General features: G+C 35.2%; 1 protein-coding gene and 1 non-coding gene across 4 annotated transcripts in view; one reads left to right on the top strand and one right to left on the bottom strand.

Moving 5' to 3' along the window:
- Positions 1 to 465: 465 nt before the first annotated feature.
- The window catches only part of AP4E1 (adaptor related protein complex 4 subunit epsilon 1), a 69,387-nt gene continuing 46,993 nt past the window's right edge, over positions 466 to 22,859 (top strand). Inside the window, exons 1-8 of one of the 3 annotated variants that reach the window (XM_061428774.1) lie at positions 466 to 697; positions 2,473 to 2,544; positions 7,569 to 7,692; positions 12,055 to 12,128; positions 14,542 to 14,663; positions 17,266 to 17,425; positions 19,162 to 19,328; positions 22,278 to 22,351. In XM_061428774.1, coding sequence (XP_061284758.1) covers positions 548 to 697; positions 2,473 to 2,544; positions 7,569 to 7,692; positions 12,055 to 12,128; positions 14,542 to 14,663; positions 17,266 to 17,425; positions 19,162 to 19,328; positions 22,278 to 22,351 — 943 coding nt within the window. In that variant the 5' untranslated portion in view covers positions 466 to 547. Of the gene's footprint in view, positions 698 to 2,472; positions 2,545 to 3,740; positions 3,830 to 7,568; positions 7,693 to 12,054; positions 12,129 to 14,541; positions 14,664 to 17,265; positions 17,426 to 19,161; positions 19,329 to 22,277; positions 22,352 to 22,859 lie in introns of those variants that run through there. The other 2 variants (XM_061428775.1, XM_061428776.1) reach the window with 2 other exon arrangements.
- TRNAC-ACA (transfer RNA cysteine (anticodon ACA)) lies at positions 10,386 to 10,457 on the bottom strand. Its single transcript has one exon. It is a non-coding gene; the product is annotated as a tRNA-Cys (tRNA).

Genomic DNA, 22,859 nt, shown 5'->3' with positions numbered 1-22,859 from the left:
TCCTGTCCATCACCAACTCCCGGAGTTTACTCAAACTCATGTCCGTTGAGTCGGTGATGCCATCCAACCATCTCATCCTCTGTCGTCCCCTTCTCCTCCTGCCTTCAACCTTTCCCAGGGTTAGGGTCTTTTCCAATTAGCCAGTTCTCCGCATCAGATGGCCAAAGTACTGGAGTTTCAGCCTCAGTGTCAGTCCTTCCAATGAATATTCAGGACTGATTTCCTTTAGGATGGACTGGTTGAATATCCTTGTAGTCCGAGGGACTCTCAGAATCTTCTCCAATACCACAGTTCAAAAGCATCAATTCTTCGTCGCTTCTACTCCACCACAAGACAACATCCGCGCAGGCTTGGAGCGCGGTCTTTCGCTCGCGGACTCTCGCGCCCTCTAGCGGCGTCTCTCGAGAAAAACACTGTACTTGTCCGCGCGGGACGCGAATAAAGATTTCTTCTTCAAACAAACAGGAAGTGCCTACGGAGGCCGGGCCGGCGGCGGGTCAGGGGCCGGGCATGAGGCCGGGCGGCGACCGGGTTGCGGGCGGCGGCGATGAGCGACATAGTGGAGAAAACACTGACGGCACTGCCGGGACTCTTCCTGCAGAACCAGTCGGTTGGTGGGCCTGCGGCCGCCAAGGCGTCCTTCTCCTCCCGGCTGGGCGGCCTGGTCCGCGGCATCACCGCGCTCACCTCCAAGCACGTAGGTGTCCGTCGGGCCGGGAGGTCAGGGGCGCCTGAGGGAGGCCCCCTCTCTGGGAGGCTCTGGTCCCGCGGTGAACCCCTGGAACTGGCTCTCCGGCGGGTTTGTCTGTCGGTCCTGGCTTCTCTCCGGAAGCGTCACTTGGGCTGCCCGGACAGACAGACAACTAGGAGGCCAGGTTTCCACAGTTGGCCCTGACGTTGACTCATTATTATCTGGGGCAAAGTCTTTACTATTTGAGCCTCCGTGTGTTTCTCGAACGTTGAAGTGTCAAAGTACCGATACGTATTTCATAGATTGTTTCGAGGATTAGAAGAGACACCAACCAGTTGAAAATACCAGGTGCCATGGAAGTGTCAGCGTTATTCTCAAAAGTTTCTAACTCGGATTCTTGCTCTCTCCCAGTTCTTCAGTGTATGCTAGATAACATACATTAGAACAGACCCTGCCATCTGAACCTGCTGTTGAATATGTTTGGGGAGCTCGAGGTTCTTAGGTTAGATCTCTGGATTGGGGAAAGAAAAAGCGTAATTCTTCCCAATCTCAGTATTTGCTGAGTAAGTTTCTGCCTCCGATGGGCTTTGAAAACGAGCATTTATAATGGAAAATTTTAAGTTCCCACAAACTTTCTGTAGTTGCATGGGTTGTGTAAGATGCTGATAAAAAGCGTCAAGGATTTTGTATCTTAAAAAAAAAATCATGTGGTATAGCATAATTTATTTGTTCAGAAAATACTTATGGAAGAAGCTGTGTGTTAAACCCTAAGGAAATAGTCTAAAACACATTTACTTTTTCCAAAGAATTGGTCCTTCATCTTGGGCTTAAGACAGGTATAAGCAGTATATGGTGAAATATGTGTCAGGAGAGAAGAAAAGAGAAAGGAGGTTTTTCTTCAAAGTGCTCTGAGGGTTTAAAAACTGTTTGTAAACTGAAATAGGATGATGTACTGGAGGGGATCTGTTTCACATTCAGAAATCACAGAAAACAATTATTTGTGGACTTAATAGTGTTTAACATTTTGTCCTTTGCTAATTTTTATGAGATGGTAAATGAAACAAAATATTTTTGGTTTTAAATTGCAGTTTGAAACTGTATATAAGGTATCTAAATGTGGCAGTACTTCACTAGTATTTTTTGGTTAGTTACTTAATGGGCATCTGCTAGTTCATTGTGTAACTTAGAGATGGCATTGTATTGGGCAAAATTTGGACCAATTTTCAAGTGCTTAAGGAGGTGAAATACAATACAGACGATAGAAGTAGCCATATTTGTGAATTTATTCTGTGTGTGTGAGAAAGAGAGGAAAGGGTAGGGAAAGGATGCAAGGAATAAAGGGAAAAAGGTAGGGAAGAAGAATATAGTTTAAGGGAAAAGGATTGGTTTTTGTTTGTCTTCTTACCCTGTTTCTCCATTCCATGAAGAAGAAGGTGTGAGAACCTTATTCTGGGCCACTACATGAAGAATTTCTTTTCTACTTATTCTCTAGTGTTAATTAAAAAAAAAAATTTTTTTTCTGCTAAACCGTCCTTAAGGGGACAGTAACTGAAGAAAAGAGGAGTGGTGAATTAGCATGAAAATATTTATTCTTTCCAGGAATGATTTCTGAGGGTTGGAGAAATTCCTTTAGGCAAATCTGAAGCACATACTTTTTATAACTCTCCTTTAAAATAATGTTTCTTATTTATAATATTGTGAGTTGTATTTTTCCCTTTTAAAAATACTATTACAGTTTAAAAAGACAGTTATTCATGAGTCAAATATTTTCACTTTTTTAGGAAGAAGAGAAATTAATCCAGCAGGAACTGAATAATCTGAAAGCAACTGTTTCTGCTCCTACTACAACCCTAGTAAGTTTACATAGTCGATGTCAGCATGTTTTCAATTTGAAATCTGGTCTACAATTGACTCAGTAGTGGCATTAACTAATGAGTTGCTAAAATCTAATATATCACAGTCAAAATCAGTTATGGATGATAATAAGTCAGACGTTAACTTTGGCCTTTTATTACCGACTGACTGCACCAGACCAAAACTTGCTTGACTGATGTCAGTTCAGTGACAACATGATGATAGTACATAAATGTGGTAATACTCCTGGGACCCCATAACTGATCTTATTGTTTTAATGTTGTGCACTGAAAGAAGGTTGCTGCTGCTGCTGCTGCTAAGTCGCTTCAGTCGTGTCCGACTCTGTGCGACCCCATAGACGGCAGCCCACCAGGCTCCCCCATCCCTGGGATTCTCCAGGCAAGAACACTGGAATGGGTTGCCATTTCCTTCTCCAATGCATGAAAGTGAAAAGTGAAAGAGAAGTCTCTTAGTCGTGTCCGACCCTCAGAGACCCCATGGATTGCAGCCTTCCAGGCTCCTCCGTCCATGGGATTTTCCAGGCAAGAGTACTGGAGTGGGTTGCCATTGCCTTCTCCGAAAGAAGGTTAGGACACATAATTTAAAATAGTATTTTAATAATATTAAAATATATAATATTTAATATACATTAAATATAAATATAGATAATATACATTATAGAATATTAAAATATACAAAAATATAAAATATAATACTATTAAAATAATAGTATTTTAATACAGACCTTACAGACCTGAATTGATACATTGTAAAAATCTCCTATTTTGCATTTCTACATCTTGGAGTATAGGTTGACTGACAGAGTAGAAAAATGATTTTCTTGCTGTAAAACTGAGTATATTGCATAATAGCTAAATCAAGATCTAGTTTAAAAAAATTGATTCCCTATAATTTGATTTTCAAACAGCATTCATTCAGCAATTAAGCAGTAGCCACTGTGGGACTGTCCCTACATGGTTAGATTAAGGCCTAGGTTTTTTTTTTTCTTAATTTTCACGTGGTTTTAAATAATGAGATTTTATAAGCAGCATTTATTTAGCAAAGATTTAGTGAGTGCTTTCTTTGTGTAAGTTGCTGTGGCATACACTTCTAATAAAGATACTAGGGTGATCATTTTGCTTGTGCACATGATCATGTGTGTGAATAACACTTGTAAAGTCTGAGAGAATGTATGTATTTCCTTTTCTGGTTATAATAAAGGACGGTGAATGGTGCTGCCGGATTCGTGGTCTCCGAAGGAGAAGATTTAACTCCAGGACCAAAGTTAGTCACAGTCACTCAGAACTTTGTATAGATTTTATTTAAAGTGAAAGTGACAGAGAAAGCTTCTGGCATAGATATCAGAAGGGGGCAGGAGAGTACTTGCCTCACTAAGCAGGACCTTGTATACTTCTCAACCAGTTGCTGAGAATAGATAACAAATAACCTCAAGGCTGTGAGAATTTCGCCCAGACCCTTCCCTGTAACATACATCCTGGGATGACATCAGCATGTCAGGATGAGATTAGCCAGAAGGAACAGGTTAACCCAGAGCTCAAGACTGTGGAAGTTTTACCCAGGCCTTCTCCCATAACATTCATCCAAAATTCAAAAAAAAGGCATGTCCTTGAACAAGAGATGCTGCTGCCTATGAGACCTGCTTGTCTAAGGCAAAAGTATGTGTTAAAGAAAGAATGTTTACTTGCTCCTTAAAGGGGCCTTACTTCTTGTCAACCTGCCTAAGTTATTCTTCCAGGTGCACAAATGAAACTCAAAGCATAATTAATGTGATACAGTGTTCAATGTCAGTCTCTCAGTTGTGTCCAACTCTTTTGTGACCTCATGGACTGTAGCCCACAAGCTCCTCTGTCTATGGGATTTCCCAGGCAAGAATACAGGAGTGGGTAGCCATTTTCTTCTCCAGGGGATCTTCCGCACCCAGGGATTGAACCCAAGTCTCCTGCATTGCAGACAGATTCTTTACTGCCCAAGCTATCAGGGAAGCCTCCAATGTGATATATCTGTGTGTATTAATGTATATATATATGTGTGTGTGTGTATAGATATGTATATGTTTATATGTGTATGAATAAAGTCATTATGCATTGTGATACTTGAAAGATATGTTAAGCAATGACTTCTCTTTTTAAGCAGTGACTTCTCTCTTTTTACTTGATTTCCATTTTCTACAGTTGGCAGTATTAAGTACAATTTTTCATGTTATTCAGTATAAACCTGATGTTGACAGAATTTAGATAAGTAGATAGAAGTTAGGGAGCAACAGTTTGAAGGAAGATTTTATAATAATTATGGCCAGTTATTCTGAGTGTACGTTTTAGAATAGTCTGTCCTTGAGGTGGTGATGTAAAAGTTAGATTACAGTTTGTTAAAGAAATTCTGAAGTGAATTTCTACATTGGAGAATCATTTTCTTCTCCAAAAATAAGAGAATAATAGTGTATGCAATAGAATTTTACTTAAAGTGCCTAATGACTTTTGAGAACCTATGAGATAAAATGTTACAAAATCAAGGTTGATATTTAAGGGCTTAAATGAACACTTTCACTCCTCATTGATACAGAATTTTGCTTATATATATATATATATTTATTTATTTTACTGTGATGGGTCTTAGTTGCAGCTTGCAAGATTTTTAGTTGCGACATGTGGGATCTAGCTCCCTGACCAGAGACTGAAGCCAGACCCCCTGCTTTGGGAATGCAGTCTTAGCTACTGGACCCCAAGGGAAGTCCTAATACAGAAGTTTTTGAAGAAGCTTCCAGTATCTTTTATACGTTTTCTCAGTTGTCATTGTTCAGTTGCTCAGTCATGTCCAACTCTTTGGCGACCCTAGGGACTGCAGCATGCCTGGCTTCCCTGACCTTCACCATCTCTCAGAGCTTGTGCAAACTCAAGTCCGTCGAGTTGGTGATGCCATCTAACCATGTCATCCTCTGATGTCCCCTTTTCCTCCTGCCTTCAATCTTTCCCAGCATTTGGGTCTTTTCCAGTGAGTTGGCTCTTCATATCAGGTGGCTGAAGTGTTGGAGCTTCGGCATCAGTCCTTCCAGTGAATATTCAGGATTGATTTCCTTTAGGATCGACTGGTTTGATCTCCTTGCAGTCCAAAGGACTTTTAAGAGTCTTCTCCAATACGACAGTTAAAAAGCATCAGTTCTTTGGCGCTCAGCCTTCTTTATGGTCCAACTCTCACATCCATACAGGACTACTGGAAAAACCATAGCCTTGACTGTATGGACCTTCGTCAGCCAAGTAACATCTCTGCTTTTTAATTTGCTGTCTGGGTCTGTCGTAACTTTTCTTCCAATGAGCGAGCATCTTTTAATTTCATGGCTGCAGTCACCATCCATAGGGATTTTGGAACCCAAGAAAATAAAGTCTGTCACTTTTCATTGTTTCCCCATCTATTTGCCATGAAACTATGGGACTAGATGCCATAATCTTATTTTTTTTGAATGTTGAGTTTTAAGCCAGCTTTTTCACTCTTGTCTTTCACCTTCATCAAGAAGCTCTTTAGCGTCAGCTTCACTTTCTGCCATAAAGGTGGTGTCACCTGCATATCTGAGGTTATTAATACTTCTCCCTTTAATCTTAATTTCAGCTTCTGCTTCATCCAGCCTGGCATTTTGCATGATGTCCTCTGCATATAAGTTAAATAAGCAGGGTGACAATATATAGCATTGATGTACTCCTTTCCCAATTTGGAACCAATATTTCTCAGTATTTAGTAGTTAATGTGGTAATGAATTAACTTTTATTACTTTAAACCCAAGTGAACTAAATTAAATCATTAAATATTATTCCCTTAAGATTTTCCTGTGATTTATTTTTAAACTTTCCATATTTAAATGTGTATGTGTATATCTATCTATATATAATATATATGAAATATTAAATGTTGTCCTTAGTTTAAAACATTTTATGTTACTATTCTTAAGCATTTTGTGATTTAGGAATTCTATAATTCTGTTATATATTAGGATTAATTTATTAACCCTAATTAATTTTTAGATACTAAAATAGTCTGAGCTTTACATATTTTGAAACACATTTATTTATATTTTAAATTTTTGATTAAAATTTGCTGTCAATATTGAGAATGCAGATATTCTCATACTAATAAATTTATAGAATCTCTTAAAACAAGTTATTAGCTTATGTTGTAAATTTTGAAAGACTCAGTTAAGTTTAATTTTGGAATGACTCTACCATTAATAGGGCTTCCCTGGGTGGCTCCGACAGTAAAGAATCTGCCTGCAATGCAGAAGACCTGGATTCGATCCCTTGGTCGGAAAGATCCCCTGGAGAAGGGAATAGCAACCCATTCCAATATTCTTGCCTGGAGAATTCTGTGGACAGAGGATCCTGGTGGGCTACAGTCTGTGGGGTCGCAAAGAGTCGGACGCAACTGAGTAACTAACATATACACATACCATTAATAAAGTCATAATAATTGTGAGAGTTGTTGAAAAAGTAATACTTAGACAATAAATTATTGCATATCATATACAGCATAATAATTCTGAAGAAACTCCAGATGCAATTTGGTTTTTAAGTATGAAAAATATTTTCATTACAGAAATTGTTACAAACTTGTGGGGATTTCATGGATATTTTCATTTGACAAAGTGTATTAAATGATGTGCTGCATTCTAGAAGCGAAGTTAGAGTACTATGACTGAAGTTTTTTCTGAGGACCATGCATCCCACATTATGACCAAATTTTTCAGGAGGGGGACCTAGAATTAGAAATAGCTATAATTGATTTATTTTATATTGTTGCCTCTAACAAAATATCGAAACAATTTTGCTAAAATGAGTACTGTTGATAGTTAAATTTGGGAGAAACTTGTTTACAAAGTCTGACTTTGGGTGGTAATTTACATATGTTGTTTCTTCAGTGCCAGGATTAAAGAATTCTGCTGTTAAATGATTACAAACATACTAAAGAAAGAGTCAAAGCATTCTCTTTATATGATTACTGGATTTTTTTTTTTTTTCAGAAAATGATGAAGGAATGTATGGTGAGACTTATATATTGTGAAATGCTTGGATATGATGCTTCCTTTGGCTATATACATGCAATCAAGTTGGCACAACAAGGAAATCTTTTAGAAAAAAGAGTAGGTATGTATGCGTTTAAGACTTTTGCACTTTATCTTGTCCTTAAAGTTCTGACTAGTATGTAAAATGAATGATGACTGATATGTAGTATGTTTTTAGAACACTACCTTGTGATTTCCTTACCTTTAAAAGATAACGCGTCAAAAACTTACAGCCTATAAATGAAATAAATTTTCCTGATTCATAGCATTTTGGAGTTACATAGAAGATTAAAAGTTGTTTGTTCTTAGGATGGTGGTTAGATGACTTTGTCAAGACTCACTGAACTATACCCTTAAAAGGATGACTTTTCTTGTATGTAAATTATACTTCAGTAAAGCTGATTTTAAAAAGTCTATTCAGTTTCATCAGTTTAATGATCAGATATGGTTTTTTATAGAATAAGACTGAAATTGCTGTGAATAATTTTAGCTATCTTGCTCTTAGTTTCACAAATGTTAGCTATAAGGATTTCAGGTATCTTTTAAAAATTGTTATCTCTATAATTAGCCTTCAAGGCAATTAGTAAAATTCCTTTCAAAGACTTAAAGCTTGTTTTCTTATAGCTTCAGCTTCATATCAGAAACTTACGGAGCAAGCACTTTAGAATAACATGGGAGTAGAACGTATTCTTTATTCAAAGAAGTTGCTACTGTTACCTTGTTGGGGACCAACCTTCTTATGCTATATTGACCCTTGCTGTCAGGTGATGGGGAAGGGTGGAGATGTCTTGGTAAAAGATTCTGAGACTATCCTCACACAGCATTCTACTTGTTGAACCTCACTTCACCAAAAATACTCTTCTGTCTTTCGTTATATTCTTCCCTCCAAGTACAGTGGCCTCTGGCAGCCTATCTCTCCCTTTCTGTATTTCAAACCAAGTTTTAACTCTTCTGTGATCACTCAGGTGGCTCCTACCATCTGTTTGTCTTCTCCAACCTAATTGTAAAATCTCTGACAGCAGGAAATTTCGAAAACAATAGATAGTCAATACTTTGTACATCTGTTGCTGTCTTTTTCTTTTTAGACTTTCATGTAATTTTTTCATTTTCAATTAAATTTATTTACTTATGGCTATGCTGTGCAACTTGCGGGATCTTAGTTCTTTGACCAGGGTTTGAATCCAGACCAGCAGTGAAAGCGCCAAGTCCTAACCACTGGACCACTAGGGAATTCTCTGTTTTATTTTTAAAATGTGTAAAAATTACTTGTGTTACATGGTCCAAAGTTAAGACCTGATAAAAAGGTATAATCAGACAAATTTCTGATTTGTCAAATTTTTACTTTTATTTCTAGCTCCTGTATGAGGTTTGCCCCTTACCCCATGAATAACTATTTTCACTAGTTTCTGATTAATCTTTCCATTGCTTCTTTTTGAAAATAAGCAAACAAGTACACATTTATATACTCTCTCTTACACAAAAAATGGCTTGCTGTAGAGATTATTCTACACCTTGTTTTGATATCTTTGTATTTTTATATAGTTGCATAGTTTTCATTGGGTGGGTGGATATACCACAGTATTTTCAATCAAGTCTCTATTGGTGGATATATGAGTTTGTCTTTTGTTTTTTGGTCTCATAACCAATGTTGCAGTGAATGACCTTGTACATGTGTTATTTCATAGTTAAAGTGGCTAAGGAGACCCCAGATTCATTGAGATTCATGGTCTTTCTTAGGAAAGTATTTTCTTGCCACCTAGAGAGACATGTTTGTGGGTATCAGATGTTCTTTATGTGTGCTAATGACTGGAAGTTTTGTTTTTTTAATGTGATGTGAAAGTTGCTCAGCCGTGTCTGACTCTTTGCAACCCCATGGACTATACAGTCCATGGAATTCTCCAGGCCAGAATACTAGAGTGGATAGTGTTTCCCTTCTCCAGGGGATCTTCCCAACCCAGGGATCGAACCCAGGTCTCCCGCATTGCAAGCAGATTCTTTACCAGCTGAGCCACAAGGGAAGCCCTTGTTTTGTAAGGTAGCATTTAAAGCTTTTATATCTTGATTTTAGTACTTCTGTATCATCTACTCCTCTGAGATTTCTATGGCTAACTTTGGTGCTTTGTCTGATAGATAATGCCTTATTGTTTTTGACATGAATATTGTTGAATAAATAAATCTCAGTATCCACTAAGTCAAGTATTATGTTAGGTGCTTTATCTTGTGAGATGGTATTTCACTTTACAGAGGAGAAAACTGAAGCTCAGAAAGGAAGTCAGTTGTTGAAGGTCATAGAGCTATTAAATGGTAGAGCCAAAATATGAACCCAAGTTTCTATGAATCAAAGCCTGTATTCTTTTTTTTTTTTTTAATTAATTTATTATTTATTTGGCTGTGCTGGGGTTTTAGTGGTGGCACCCAGGAATCTTCAATCTTCACTATGGCTCGAGGGATCGTGGCATATGGGATCTAGTTCCCTGGCCAGGGACCGAACTTGGGCCCTCTGCGTGGGGAGCATGGAGCCTTTGCCTCTGGACCATCAGGGAAGTCCCTAAAGCCTGTATTCTTATCCTATAGCTCACTCTTAATCATAGCAAATGTACTTTATAATCATAGTTGTTGTTATTTCTTTTCCTGAAAAAGAAAGTGAAAGTGAAGTCACTCAGTTGTGTCCGATTCTTTGTGACCCCATGGAGTGTAGCCTACCAGGCTCCTTGTCCATGGGATTTTCCAGGCAATAGTACTGGAGTGGGTTGCTATTTCCTTCTCCAGGGCATCTTTCCAACCCAGGGATTGAACCTGGGTCTCCTGAATTGTAGACAGACGCTTTACCGTCTCAGCCACCAGGGAAGTCTTCTTTTCCTGAAGTCTTTTTCATTTTTTGAGTCACAGAATATCTTTTCCCCCTGTTTCTGGATTATCAAAATAGTTTCCCTGTTTTCTCTGGTTGTCAAAATAGGACATTCTTTGACACAGATTTAAGGTTTTTTGTAAGGTTTCAAGGTGGTCTTTGGATTAGTTTGTTAATCTTCTTGCATTGTGGTACTAGTGACTTAAGTGTGGATAATATCTTTGCTGAACAGATGTAGTCTGATAAGATGTAATCTCTGCTTTATTTGTTTTTTAAAATTTATTTATTTTAATTGAATAATTACTTTATAGTATTGTGATGGTTTCTGACATACAGCAACATGAATCAGCCACAGGTATACATGTGTTCCCCGCTCCTGTAATCTCTGCTTTAAATACTGTCTAGGGTTTTTCTCTTCCCTGGTCCTGGTTTGTTCTTTTTTCTCTGTCCTGATTATGGGAGTGATAGCTCTGTTCCTCTGACCTTCAGTGAAGATGCTTGGTTATGAGAACAGGAAATTTCTGACAGTTTTCCCACTTTCCACAACAGGCACAGACAGTGTGAATGCTGGGTAGTGATAGGGATAGTTAACCTTAGAATCCCTAATAAAAGGGCTGAAAGAATTGAAAAGAATGAAAAACAATGGGGATGGGAAACAGGGAATCGGGTCTCAAGGGAGACTGAAGAAACAGAATGGCATAAGGGTTAAAAACGTGACCTAACTCCTACTGGCTTGGTTATAGTCCTGGCTCCACCATGTAGTAGCTGCAGACCTTGGGCAGTTATCCTTTTGGGGCCTTTTATACTGGGGATAATAATAATATCTACCTCATATAGTTATTGTAAAGATTCAATAAGCTTGTAATGTATTTGACCCATAGCAACTGTCTAACAAATGTTATCAATATGAAGGGTGACAGGAAAATGAAATGGGGCATCCAGATTCCATACACATGGTATTTGTCATGGTATTAAAGTACTTCCTCAATTTTAAGATGTACTTTTTAATGTTTTGATATTATTAAAAGTGCTTAAGTCAATGAGTATATTTAATGTGGTAGACAGTGTTTTTTTCCTCAACATCTATTCACTCAATAGTTTATCTTCAAACTGAGAAAACAAGGTATTTCTTGTGGCTTAATGTATGATTTATGTCATATGGTATTAAATAGCTCATTCAGTAATACAGATAGCTGGTAACTCACTATTAACTATAACAGCTGTTAGTTTTTGGATAATTGTATTTGGCTACAAGACAAAATGTTTTGATTGATTATGTAGAAATTTGCACAGAAGATAGAAGGTATATATTCCTAATGTCATTTATAGGACTTTAAGCTGGTACACATAGCCTTTTTTCCATTTTAGTTATATCCTGTGAAATACCTAATTATGAAAGACTTCAGGATGAAGAACACCTGAAATCTTCCTTACTGAATTTTTTTGAACCTTCTTATTTTACTATTTGTTTTAATATTTACCTGTAACTCTGTCTTTGACATTCAAACTTTGGAATATATTATTGCTTTGTTTAACTTCTTGAGAAGAGTTAATTTTTGACGGGTGTTAATGAGACTTTTTCTCTCAAATTTTAAGGTTATTTGGCTGTATCTTTATTTCTACATGAAAGTCATGAACTATTGCTTCTCCTTGTGAACACAGTTGTAAAGGTACTGTATTGTATGCTGGTTAATATAAAGTCTTAAATTATTCCATCAGGCATTTGACAGTTTTTATATTTTTGAAAGAATGTTGGCTTGCAGAATGTGTTTATTGGAAAGATCTTTTAGATCGGTTTCTGCATCTGTAGAATGAGGATAATAATAGAACTTAACCAAGTTGTAAGGGTCGAATGAAACACTGTACAGAATATCATTTGCTACTGCTGCTGTTATAGTGGTTTCATTTAAAAAAGCAGAGTTAAGGAAAATAAACTCAAAATGGTCTAAAGATCTACAAGTAAGACCTGAAACTATAAAACTCCTAGAAGAGAACGTAGGTAGAATACTCTTTGACATAAATTGTAGCGAGGTTTTCTTGGATCAGTCTCCTAAGGCAGAATAAATAGAAAGCAAAAAATAAACAAATGGGACCTAATTAAACTTAAAAGCTTTTGCACAGCAAAGGAAATAACTGATAAAATGAAAAGACAACCTACCAAATGGGAGAAAATATTTGCAAATGATGGGACTGACAGGGCTTGATATTCAAAATATACAAACACTCATACAACTCAATATAAAAAAAGTAAACCGTAGTCACAAAATGAGCAGAAGACTTGAATAGACATTTTTCCAAAGAAGACATGTAAATAGCTAACAGGCAATGAAAAGATGCTCAACGTCACTAATTATTAGAGAAGTGCAAATCAAAACCACAGTGAGGTATCACCTCATTGAGAATGGCTATTGTGAAAAAGTTTGTGAAAAATAAATGTTGGCAAGGATGTGGAGAGTTGGCAAGGATGTGGAGAAAAGGGAACCCTTATACGTGGTTGGTGGGAATGCAAATTGGTCAGCCACTATGGGAAACAGTATGGAGATTCCTTAAAAAACTAAAAAAGAACTACCATATGATCTGGCAGTTTCACTCCTGGGTTTCTATCTGGACAGAACGAAGACACTGACTTAAAAAGGTACATAACCTCAGTGTTCATAGGACTATTTATAGTAGCCAAGACATGGAAACAACCCAAGTGCCCATCAACAGACAGTTGGATTAAAAAGACTTGGTATATATACATAATAGAATATTATTCAGGTATTAAAAACAGTGAAATACTGCCATTTGTAGCAATGTGGATGAACCTAGAGAATATTGTGCTTAGTGAAATAAGTCACACAGAAAGACATACAGTATGATATCACTTATATGTATAGTCTAAAAAATAATACAAATGAATGGAAATGCAAAATAGAAATAGACTCACAGACAGAAAATGAACTTGGGGTTACCATAGGGAGAGAGGGGAGGAACAACTTAGGAGTATGGTATTAATAGATAACAAATTACTGTATATAAAATAGATAAGGAAAGGGATAGCACGGGAATTATACCCATTTATCATATAATAGCCTACAGTGGAGTATAATCTGCAAAAATTTTCTAAATCACTATGCTGTACACCTGAAACTAATACTATATTGTAAATCAGCTATACTTCAGTAAAAGAATAAATAAAAAAAAAAGCAGAGCTGGAACTAGAACTATAATTTAGATCTCCAGACTCTTAGTCAGATGCATTTTCCATGCTATTGTCTTTTTTTCTAGGATCAATTTTAAAGGGATATAATATAAACTGAATAATTGAAGTCTTTTAAACTCTAAAAGTCAATTTAAAGGAGAATAGAGTATATTGAAGTCTTTTAAACTCTAAAAGTCAATTTAAAGGAGAATAGAGTATAATTGGGTAACTGAAATGTATGATAATAAAAACAATTTAATCCACATGCAATATTTTTTTCTGTTAAACTTTTAGACAAAATTGGTAATGAAGTATAATTGAATTGTTGAGCTTTTTCGTGTTTATCTTATTTCTTCTGATATGTGAGAGAGTGTGTGTGTGTAGTACTTTCTGAATTTTAAGTCATATATTCTCTTAAGGTCACTTGTGGCTTTAAACCTTCCCAAACTTTCAAAAACGTAGTTTCAGTTTCTATTAAAATAGTTTATAAACTTTGTGCTTATATAAGTATATATAAATGCATACATTTTATAGAATGTATTAAAAAATTGCTTCCTTTTAAACTTCCACTCATTGCTTTAACAATAAAAATTCATAAAATTTTTTTTGTTACTGGTTTAGAAAAGTTTTAAAGGCTGTAATAAAGAAGACTACTTTGGTCAGTGTCAGAACAGAAATATAGTTTCCTTTAGATCGGTTACTTTCGGGCTGTCTTTATCTATTGACTCTATTAAGGCAAGTGAAACACTGATATTCCTATAAAATACAAGGTATTCCTAAATGGACAAATTAGTTGAAAACTACCGTATTAAGTATATAGGACCATTGCAATGTTGAGCTCACTGTCCCTAGTTTCAGAATTTGCACTGAATGTTTTCTTTGCTTAATAATTATGTCAGGACTTGCAGAGCACTAACCTAGTAGAAGTATGTATGGCACTTACTATCGTCAGCCAGATTTTCCCCCGAGAAATGATTCCAGCTGTTCTTCCATTGATAGAAGATAAACTTCAACATTCTAAGTAAGTAAATTCTTTTTTGGATAGGTGTCTACACTGTGTATTTCAAAAGAAAAATTTATACTAAAAATTTTATTCTAACTTTGATTTAATGCTACCAGGATAGAGGATATTCTTTGACTGCCAGGTATAATACAAAAATCCCCAATAGCACTGTCCTTTATTTTTATGTGGGTTTAGAAAAATGTTAGGCAGCTTTCTAAAGTAAAACTGAGACAGTGAGGCTTACCATCAGGAATCCTTGGCTCTCTTTCCACTTCTGCTGCTAACTCTCAGTGGTCCTGTTTTTCCCTTGGCTATATGGGGTTGATTGAAGCTCCTTAGTTCTCACAAAGTTGTTTTATAAAGTGAAATAATGGAAAACATTTGGAAGTGGTTCAGATGCCATGAATCCATAGCTTCAATGTACTGGAAATGCTTTTATATCAAAACTGCAGCTTTAGCAGGATATATACAAATGAACCTTAACTTGTAGTATTTTGCTAATTTTGAATGATTCCTCAACTCTCTCCTTATTAACTTGATTAGTATTTTTTCCAAACTTGGAATTATTTTGTTTTTGCTCAAGCCCCTTGATTTCATAACCTTTATAGCTAGGAAAATGTTTAGTCACTAGCCATTTTTCATTTGTGATTGTGGTACTTTATTGTATACATATTTTTGTTAAAGATTTTTTTTTTGTTACCTGTATAATATCTCTTTATTTCTATGCTTTTTTAAGTCAACATTTTTAGTGTTCTAAGATTATAAAATGTTGTCTTATGGTCTGTGTTCTTTAAGAAATCTTGGGCCATGAATCTTCCAGCTAAAAATGATAGCTCTTACTGAGAATTATGGAGTAACTTCATAGATTTTTCAGACTTGTTTTGTTTGTGTTGAATCGGTGTTTAGAACAAATGATGGGCATGGACAGTTAACTACTGGAAATAAAATATTAGCCTTTCTTTATTTAGAAGTTGGTCTATCATAGCTGAGCATATTTTTATGAAATTTTTCCATACCACCACTGTTTTGTGGTAGCCGTACTTACCCTTTGTATGAAATCTTTCTGAGAAAGATTTGAATTTTTTCCTTGTTGCTTCCTATTTACCCTCTCAATTTTTTCCGTATTGCTTCCCATCTACTCTCATTTCAAATCCTGGCTTTTCCTGTCTTGTACTAGTTAGAATTTAGACTTTCTGAAACTCTGCTTTTGCAATTATGGCCATACCTACTTCCTCACTGTGGAGTAAAGAGCTAAAGACAGAGTTGTGGGCCACAGCTACAGATAGGCCAGTAGATGTCACGACGAAGCTGTGAGACAGGGGTTGGACTTGACTTTTGAATCCTTGGTTTTATTTTCACATGCCAGACCTACAGCCCAAATCCAGGTTTTTTGATACCTTGTGTTATTGCCACCATTTTGGGCCAGACCAAGGGATTCCTGAGCCTGATGAGGGTTTGTATTCTTTTTCCTCACCTCATTTATTTACTGTGTCCTGGAACTCATATTGGTTAATACCCTATAGCAACACTTTGGGATGTAGATTCCAGTTACCATAATATTAATACTAGTGGCAAATCTGTTGTTAATCTGCTTTCTTTTTATGTGAAAAGGATTTTCCATCATGACATAGTTTACCCAGGAAGATAATGGGTTGCTTGTTAATGCAGAAGCTGGATGACCATTTGTTAGGAATATTATAAAAGGTATTCTTGAATGGAACACAGAGGATTGCACTGAATAATCTCAGTTTTGAGATTCTATGATTTTAGGTATCAGAAATATGTCTTAAGGAATCCTGAAAGTAAATACTTCACTACTGCTGTTGTGAGCACTGCCAGCATTATCTGCAGATATGAGCCATGTGGAAACAGGCATGAGAGAGAAAAACAAGAATATAATTCCTTGAAAATGACATTGTGTTCACAGGATAGCAACTCTTTATTTTTGCTTCTTGTGTGCTAGACATTATCTGTTACAAATGAAGTGCACGACTTGTATATACTTTCCTCCTCATTGTAATGAGGTTTTTGAAACATGAGCTGGGCAAGGAGAGGAGTAACATCTTTTAATGTAAGTCCCCCTTATACTCCCCTGCCCCACTTAAGTATTTGGAGTATGTTTACCCATGATATAAAAAAAGAAATATAAAAAGCTGAAATGTTAAGGAGACTTTAATGTTAATGAAGAGACTGTTTAATATTACTAGCTGAAATTACCTCTTACTCATTTAAACTTACTATTTATTCTCTTCCCAATCTTTAGAGATATGGCTTTCAGAAATGGAATTTGGGAATTAAGAAATTTGTTTATCTTTCTTGCTTTGTTTTGGTTTCAAAAGTAATATATGCTTGTTATCAAAGAATGTTGTAACTAAAGAAATACATAACATGGAGACTTAAAGTCTCTTGAGGTAACCTCGTAGAGATAACCTCCTAGAGATAACCACTATTTTATAATTTGGTAAATTAGAATAAAAATTAACAATAAATGGGTAATTCTCTCTCTTTTTTTAGATTAAAGTAATAGCTGGTATTTTGAAATCATCTGGTCCGTAATCTTTTCAGCCTAAATGTCTGATATTTCCAGATGGTTTATTTAGATTTTATTTTTTATCTTTAGGGAGATTATACGAAGAAAAGCTGTTCTGGCATTATATAAATTTTACCTCATTGCTCCTAATCAAGTACAGCATATCCATGTTAAGTTTCGGAAAGCACTTTGTGATCGAGATGTTGGAGTCATGGCTGCTTCCTTGCACATATACCTTAGGATGATTAAGGTAAGTTGACATTTTGAGAAGTTACTGAGTAGCTATCATTAGAAAAATATAACTATGTAATTAAAAGAAAACTCATATTTTTCAGTAAACTGCGTCACATTTAAGTTTGTATTATTGACCCTTTAATAGTAATTTTTGCATGTTGTTAATAGCATGAGTTGCAGACACATTCTAGACTTAGTCTTTTTTAAATGCCTGAAATGTTTTCATGTTATGAAAGAAGCATGGAAAAATGGTAGCTCTGGAAGGTGGTTGAAATTTGCAGATTTGTGGATTTTCAAGAAGTGGCTCCTTTTTATACAGCTTCATGGGATACTTACAACAGCTTCTAAAGTGAGGAGAGCTGGTGGGGAATGTGTAAGGCACAGTCTGCAGAAGCAGTCCCTAATTGTTTTGGCACTAGAGACCAGTTTTGTGGAAGACAATTTTTGGATGGGTTGGGGAGGGGGAGGATGATTTTGGGGAGGGTGATTTTGGGGATGAGTCAAGCGCATTATGTTTATTTTGCTCTTTATTCCTATTATTATTACATCAGCTCCACCTCAGATCATCAGGCATTAGATCTCAGAGTTGGACCCCTGGTCTATTGTGTTGATTCCATACATTGATTCTGTGTTAGAGGAGGAAGGAGGATTAAATGTTATAGTAAAAATTTTTTTCTAAATGGCAATATGGGTTTATACTAATTCAGCCCCAGTGTATTGCCTGAAACCTTTTGTGTCTGAAAGTATATATTTGTGAGAGATTTCATCATATCTCATAATGCTATTGAAATAAATTTAAAATTATACAAACTGAAAGTTGTCTTTACTTTTATGCGTTGTGTGTTCCAAAGTAGTATGGTATAAATAGATAATTGACATTAAATCTTATTTTCCTCTGACATTTATTAAACTCTGAGAGAGCTATTATTTCTCTTCCAAAAATTTGTCCTTGATACTATAAAAATTACAGTGAAGAGTCTAGCATTCATTTTGAGGAGTACGTATTTACTTTCCCTAATTCAGGCAGATGGTTACTAGACCACAGTTGTGATCAGTTTGTAATATATACAATGTTGAATCACTATGTTGTACACCTGAAACTAATATAATATTGTGAGTCAACTATACTTCATTAAACAATATAAGATGAAAAAATTTCCCATGTCTGAGAGAGTAGTCTGATAGATAATCAAGGCACACTCATTCAGAATCACAAATATGTTTAAATACTATACAGTTAATTAATTTTTAATAAGCAGGCTTGATGATTTGGGGAGTTTTGAATGTTCAAGTAATGTTGGTTGTGCTCTTCCACCCAGAGGATAATTTAGTTCAATTACAAGGGAAGTCTTTTGCAAACAAAATTCAGATTGCAAACAGGCCTTGATTTTCATCTAAAGTAGAGAGATTACTGCTTTTTTTCTTTTCAATTTTTAATTGCTGATACTAGCTATTAAAAGTTCTAAGATATAATTATCGAACTTTGGAAAGGTAATTAAACTGGTGTGTGGGACAAGTAGGGAATGGTGGAAACTTTAAGGGGCATGATTCACTTCTGAATCTGGTCACCAGTAGAGTTTCATTGTGGAAGGAATTACACAAATCAGAGGACTGTTTCATTAAATGTGAACATGAGACTTCTAAATGAGCATATACTAAGTTAGATTCTGCATAGCATTTCAAGCAGGTCTGTTTTATTTTTGAGATATTGTTATTAACAGAAAGTTTTTTTGTTTTATTTTTTGAATATAGGAGAATTCATCTGCATATAAAGACTTGACTGGGAGTTTTGTAACGATCTTGAAGCAAGTGGTTGGAGGAAAGCTCCCAGTAGATTTCAATTACCACAGCGTACCAGCACCATGGTTACAAATTCAGTTGTTGAGAATACTAGGACTTCTAGGAAAAGATGATCAAAGGTAAACTCTTCTAAGTAAATTTGATAGTCTTAGGCTTTAGCCATGTAAAGGTTCATGATAAACCAAATTCTCCCAATGCTTAGTTGACTTAGTAGTGATAAGTAAGCCACTGTAAGAAGTGTATAAATTCAGCTTGTTGAGATAATCCTGGCTTTCTGCTTATCTAAGTCCACTCATAGAAAAAGTTACCTTTGGAGCTCCATATCTTCTGTGAAACTTTCTGAATCATTCTAGTTTGGAAGTTGGGAAGCTTTTTTATAAAAAGCCAGATTATAAATATTTTAGACTTTGTGGGCTATATGTTGTCTATTGCAACATGTTAACTCTGCTGTGGTATATAGCTCAAAAGCAACCATAGATAGTATGTAAATGAATGAGCACACCTCAGTTCCAAAAAGCTTTATGGACGTTAAAACTTAAATTTCATATAAACTTTATGTGTCAAGAAATCTTATTCTTTTGAATTTTTTAACCATTTAAAAATGTAAAAACCATTTTAGCCTATAGCCAATATAAAAACAGACATCTGGCCAGATTAGGCATGCAGACTATAGTTTGCTGACACTATTGCTATACTGGAACAATTCATTTTGTCTGAATTACTTTTTTTAGGCAATAATTTTATGAAACTTTTTATTCATGTCTTTCCAATTACATATATGTTTTGTAACTTTTAATTTTGCTGTAGTTTTTTAAACTTCCAGAAAATTTCCAAGAATAATACAGGGAGCTCTCTACCTAGATTCATCAGTTATTTATATTTGCTTTATCGTTCTTTCTATCTCTTCCTGTATGTGCATGTGTGCACACATTATTTTTATTGAAAATTTTTTTCTGAGCTGTTTGAAAGCAACTCGATTTATTCCCCTCAAGAGCAAGGACCATTGGCTGAAGTCCCTGATGTGTTTCTATCTTGAGAACATAATATTAATCAGATTCTGACTTTAGAGATATGGTTTTGTTTTATACAGTAAGGTACATGTATTTGCTAATTCTCTAGTCTTGCCATACTACCGGATTGTCCTCCAGGCTATTGCTCCTAGTAAAGCCCTCTCAGCTTCAAGTCAGAACCCATCATTGGTGAGCTTCTAATGAACACCAGCTGGGCTGTATCACTCTTGGTATTGCTGTTTTCCTTTTTTCTATCTTTATGAATCTCAACCTTGATTGAAGCCTGGGGTGAAAACCTGGAGTTGATGGAGCAGACACACACATTAGAAATGTTTGTCCATTGTGGAGCTCTAGTTGAAGCTCACTAGAATTGTTTTAAAACCATTAATTTCATAGTAATGCATTCAGATCTCATTGGTCCAAAAAGATTTAATGCCATCATATGTTGTCAGAAAGTTACTTTGTAGACATTAGTGAATTTACTAAATTCATTAACTCATTATCATCCTTTCCTTCAAGGATGCATTTGGAGAATACATACAAAAATGATTATGTTTACAGAGTTCAGAGAGCTCAATTGCATAGAAATTAGGCTTAATTAAATGAGTAAAGAATATGTCTCTTTTACAGTGTTGTAGACATTAAAATGTTTTCTCCTTTTTTGTCCCAACTCTAACGAGATTTTATGTTAACATGTATTTCTTAAGACATGATATGCTCAATTTGGCAAAGTAAAAATGTTATTTTATAACAGGATTCTAATATATTTAATTGTAAGTATTAATTTACTGGAAAAGTCTTATGTTTATGGTCTTTTATATCTATTTGAATATTTTCTTGTGTTTTATAGCATTCTGCTTCTTAGGTTATTAACATTCAGCTCAATCATGTCTGCAAATGTTTCCACATTTTGTGTGGTTAATTATAACTCCTACATTGGCTTTTAAAATTGGGAAGTTACACTGTAATGTTAAGTGTAGAATTACCAGATTTTTTGGGGGGGAATATTTGTAATGTCTACTATATGATTGTTGTCTGTGGAAAAATGCTTACATAATAAAATAAGGGATTTTAAAATATGGTTCTGAATTCTCAGTTGATATGTATACTTCAGTTAAGGTATAATAAAAGTACATGCACTTCAAATTGAGTTTTATAGCTGTATAGTTTTTTTAAAAAAGAAGACATTTTCTCAGAAACTTGTAACATACATGATAGATGATTTGTATAGCCCAAGATTATTTTGATCTTTTTGTTTTGTAGTATAGTTTTTCTACAAGAAACTACTGTGTATTTCTTTGTTGGTGGTGCTTTTTTCTATTAGTGCTTTTTGATTTCACAAAACATACAAAAATATCAGCTGAGAAGCCATATTTTTCACCATTGGCCTTTTAGAGAGGACTTTTACCTGGAGAAAAGGCGTAGTGGCAGAGTGCTAGGGGTCTATAAGGCACTGCATTTTTGTATAGTTTCTACCTCAACTCAGTTCCTGTAACTGTAATCTGTGACCATAAAGACATAGAATGGTATTAATTTGTTAGTTTCACAAAAATATAATTTCTTTATATTTAACATAAATGAAAGTTAAAATTTTCTCTCTGAAGAACCTACTGCTGCTCAAAGAAAGACTGATACTTGAATATTTTTTTAAAAATAAGTATTTAAAATACATATAATATACTGTCTGGAATAATTTGGATATGTGAAGTATTACTATAGTAATTTTAAACAGGTAGAAATATTATATTACAAAGAAAATGATAAAAGAGTGTTCAATCAGATGAAAACCGTAACCATATTTAAAGTAGGTACAGATTGAGGAACGAGTTGATTGACTTTCCTCATTGGCTAGTCAGCTTTGATAAAGCAGAAGGTTAAACTCTTAAAAAAGTGAAAGTGGAATATTTAAGAAGTGAAATTCCCATAACTTCATAAAATGAATTTCTTTCACTTCTTTTCTGTAGATCCTCAGTTTTAAAGAGAGAGAAGTTTGAAAAACTATGTTTTATTGGGTTATAATACTATAATTCTACTGCAAATAAAATATCTTTTAAACAGGACAAGTGAATTAATGTATGATGTTCTTGATGAATCCTTACGAAGAGCTGAGTTAAATCACAATGTCACATATGGTAGGTAATATTTGTGTAAATGCTGCTCTAATAATGTTTTCAGTATTATAGCTAAATCTGTGTTAGAATACTCTGAATTCCAGTAAGTTTTAAATGTTAATTTTTAAGGTGGTTTGGGTTATTATTTTTCATTGAAAGTATTGAATAACTAATAAAAATAATTTGAAATTATGACATTGTTTTAAATGTTGATGTAAATTGACTATTATAATTGTCTCTCTTTTAAAGACTTCATTTTTAAAGAGAAATTGTCTCTTTATTGAAAATGTTCAATAGATGATTCAACAATCAAGCATCTGACAGTGGAGATAACCCAGTAGATCTATTCCATACTTAAGAAAACAGTTTTCAAATAAAGCAATCTGTCATCTAGTCACCAAATATTTAAGGTTTTATTATTTATTAGTCCTTGTGCAAGATGCTTGGAATACAGTTGTGAACAAAACAGTCTTATCATTGAGCTCATAGCCTAGAGAGATGGAAAGGGACAGGTACCATGAATGTTACA

The sequence above is a fragment of the Bos javanicus genome, chromosome 10 (genome assembly GCF_032452875.1).
Source record: "Bos javanicus breed banteng chromosome 10, ARS-OSU_banteng_1.0, whole genome shotgun sequence".
In the NCBI taxonomy this organism is placed as follows: domain Eukaryota; kingdom Metazoa; phylum Chordata; class Mammalia; order Artiodactyla; family Bovidae; genus Bos; species Bos javanicus.
Note: the sequence above shows the minus strand (reverse complement) of the source record. Positions and strands in the feature narration are given on the sequence as shown.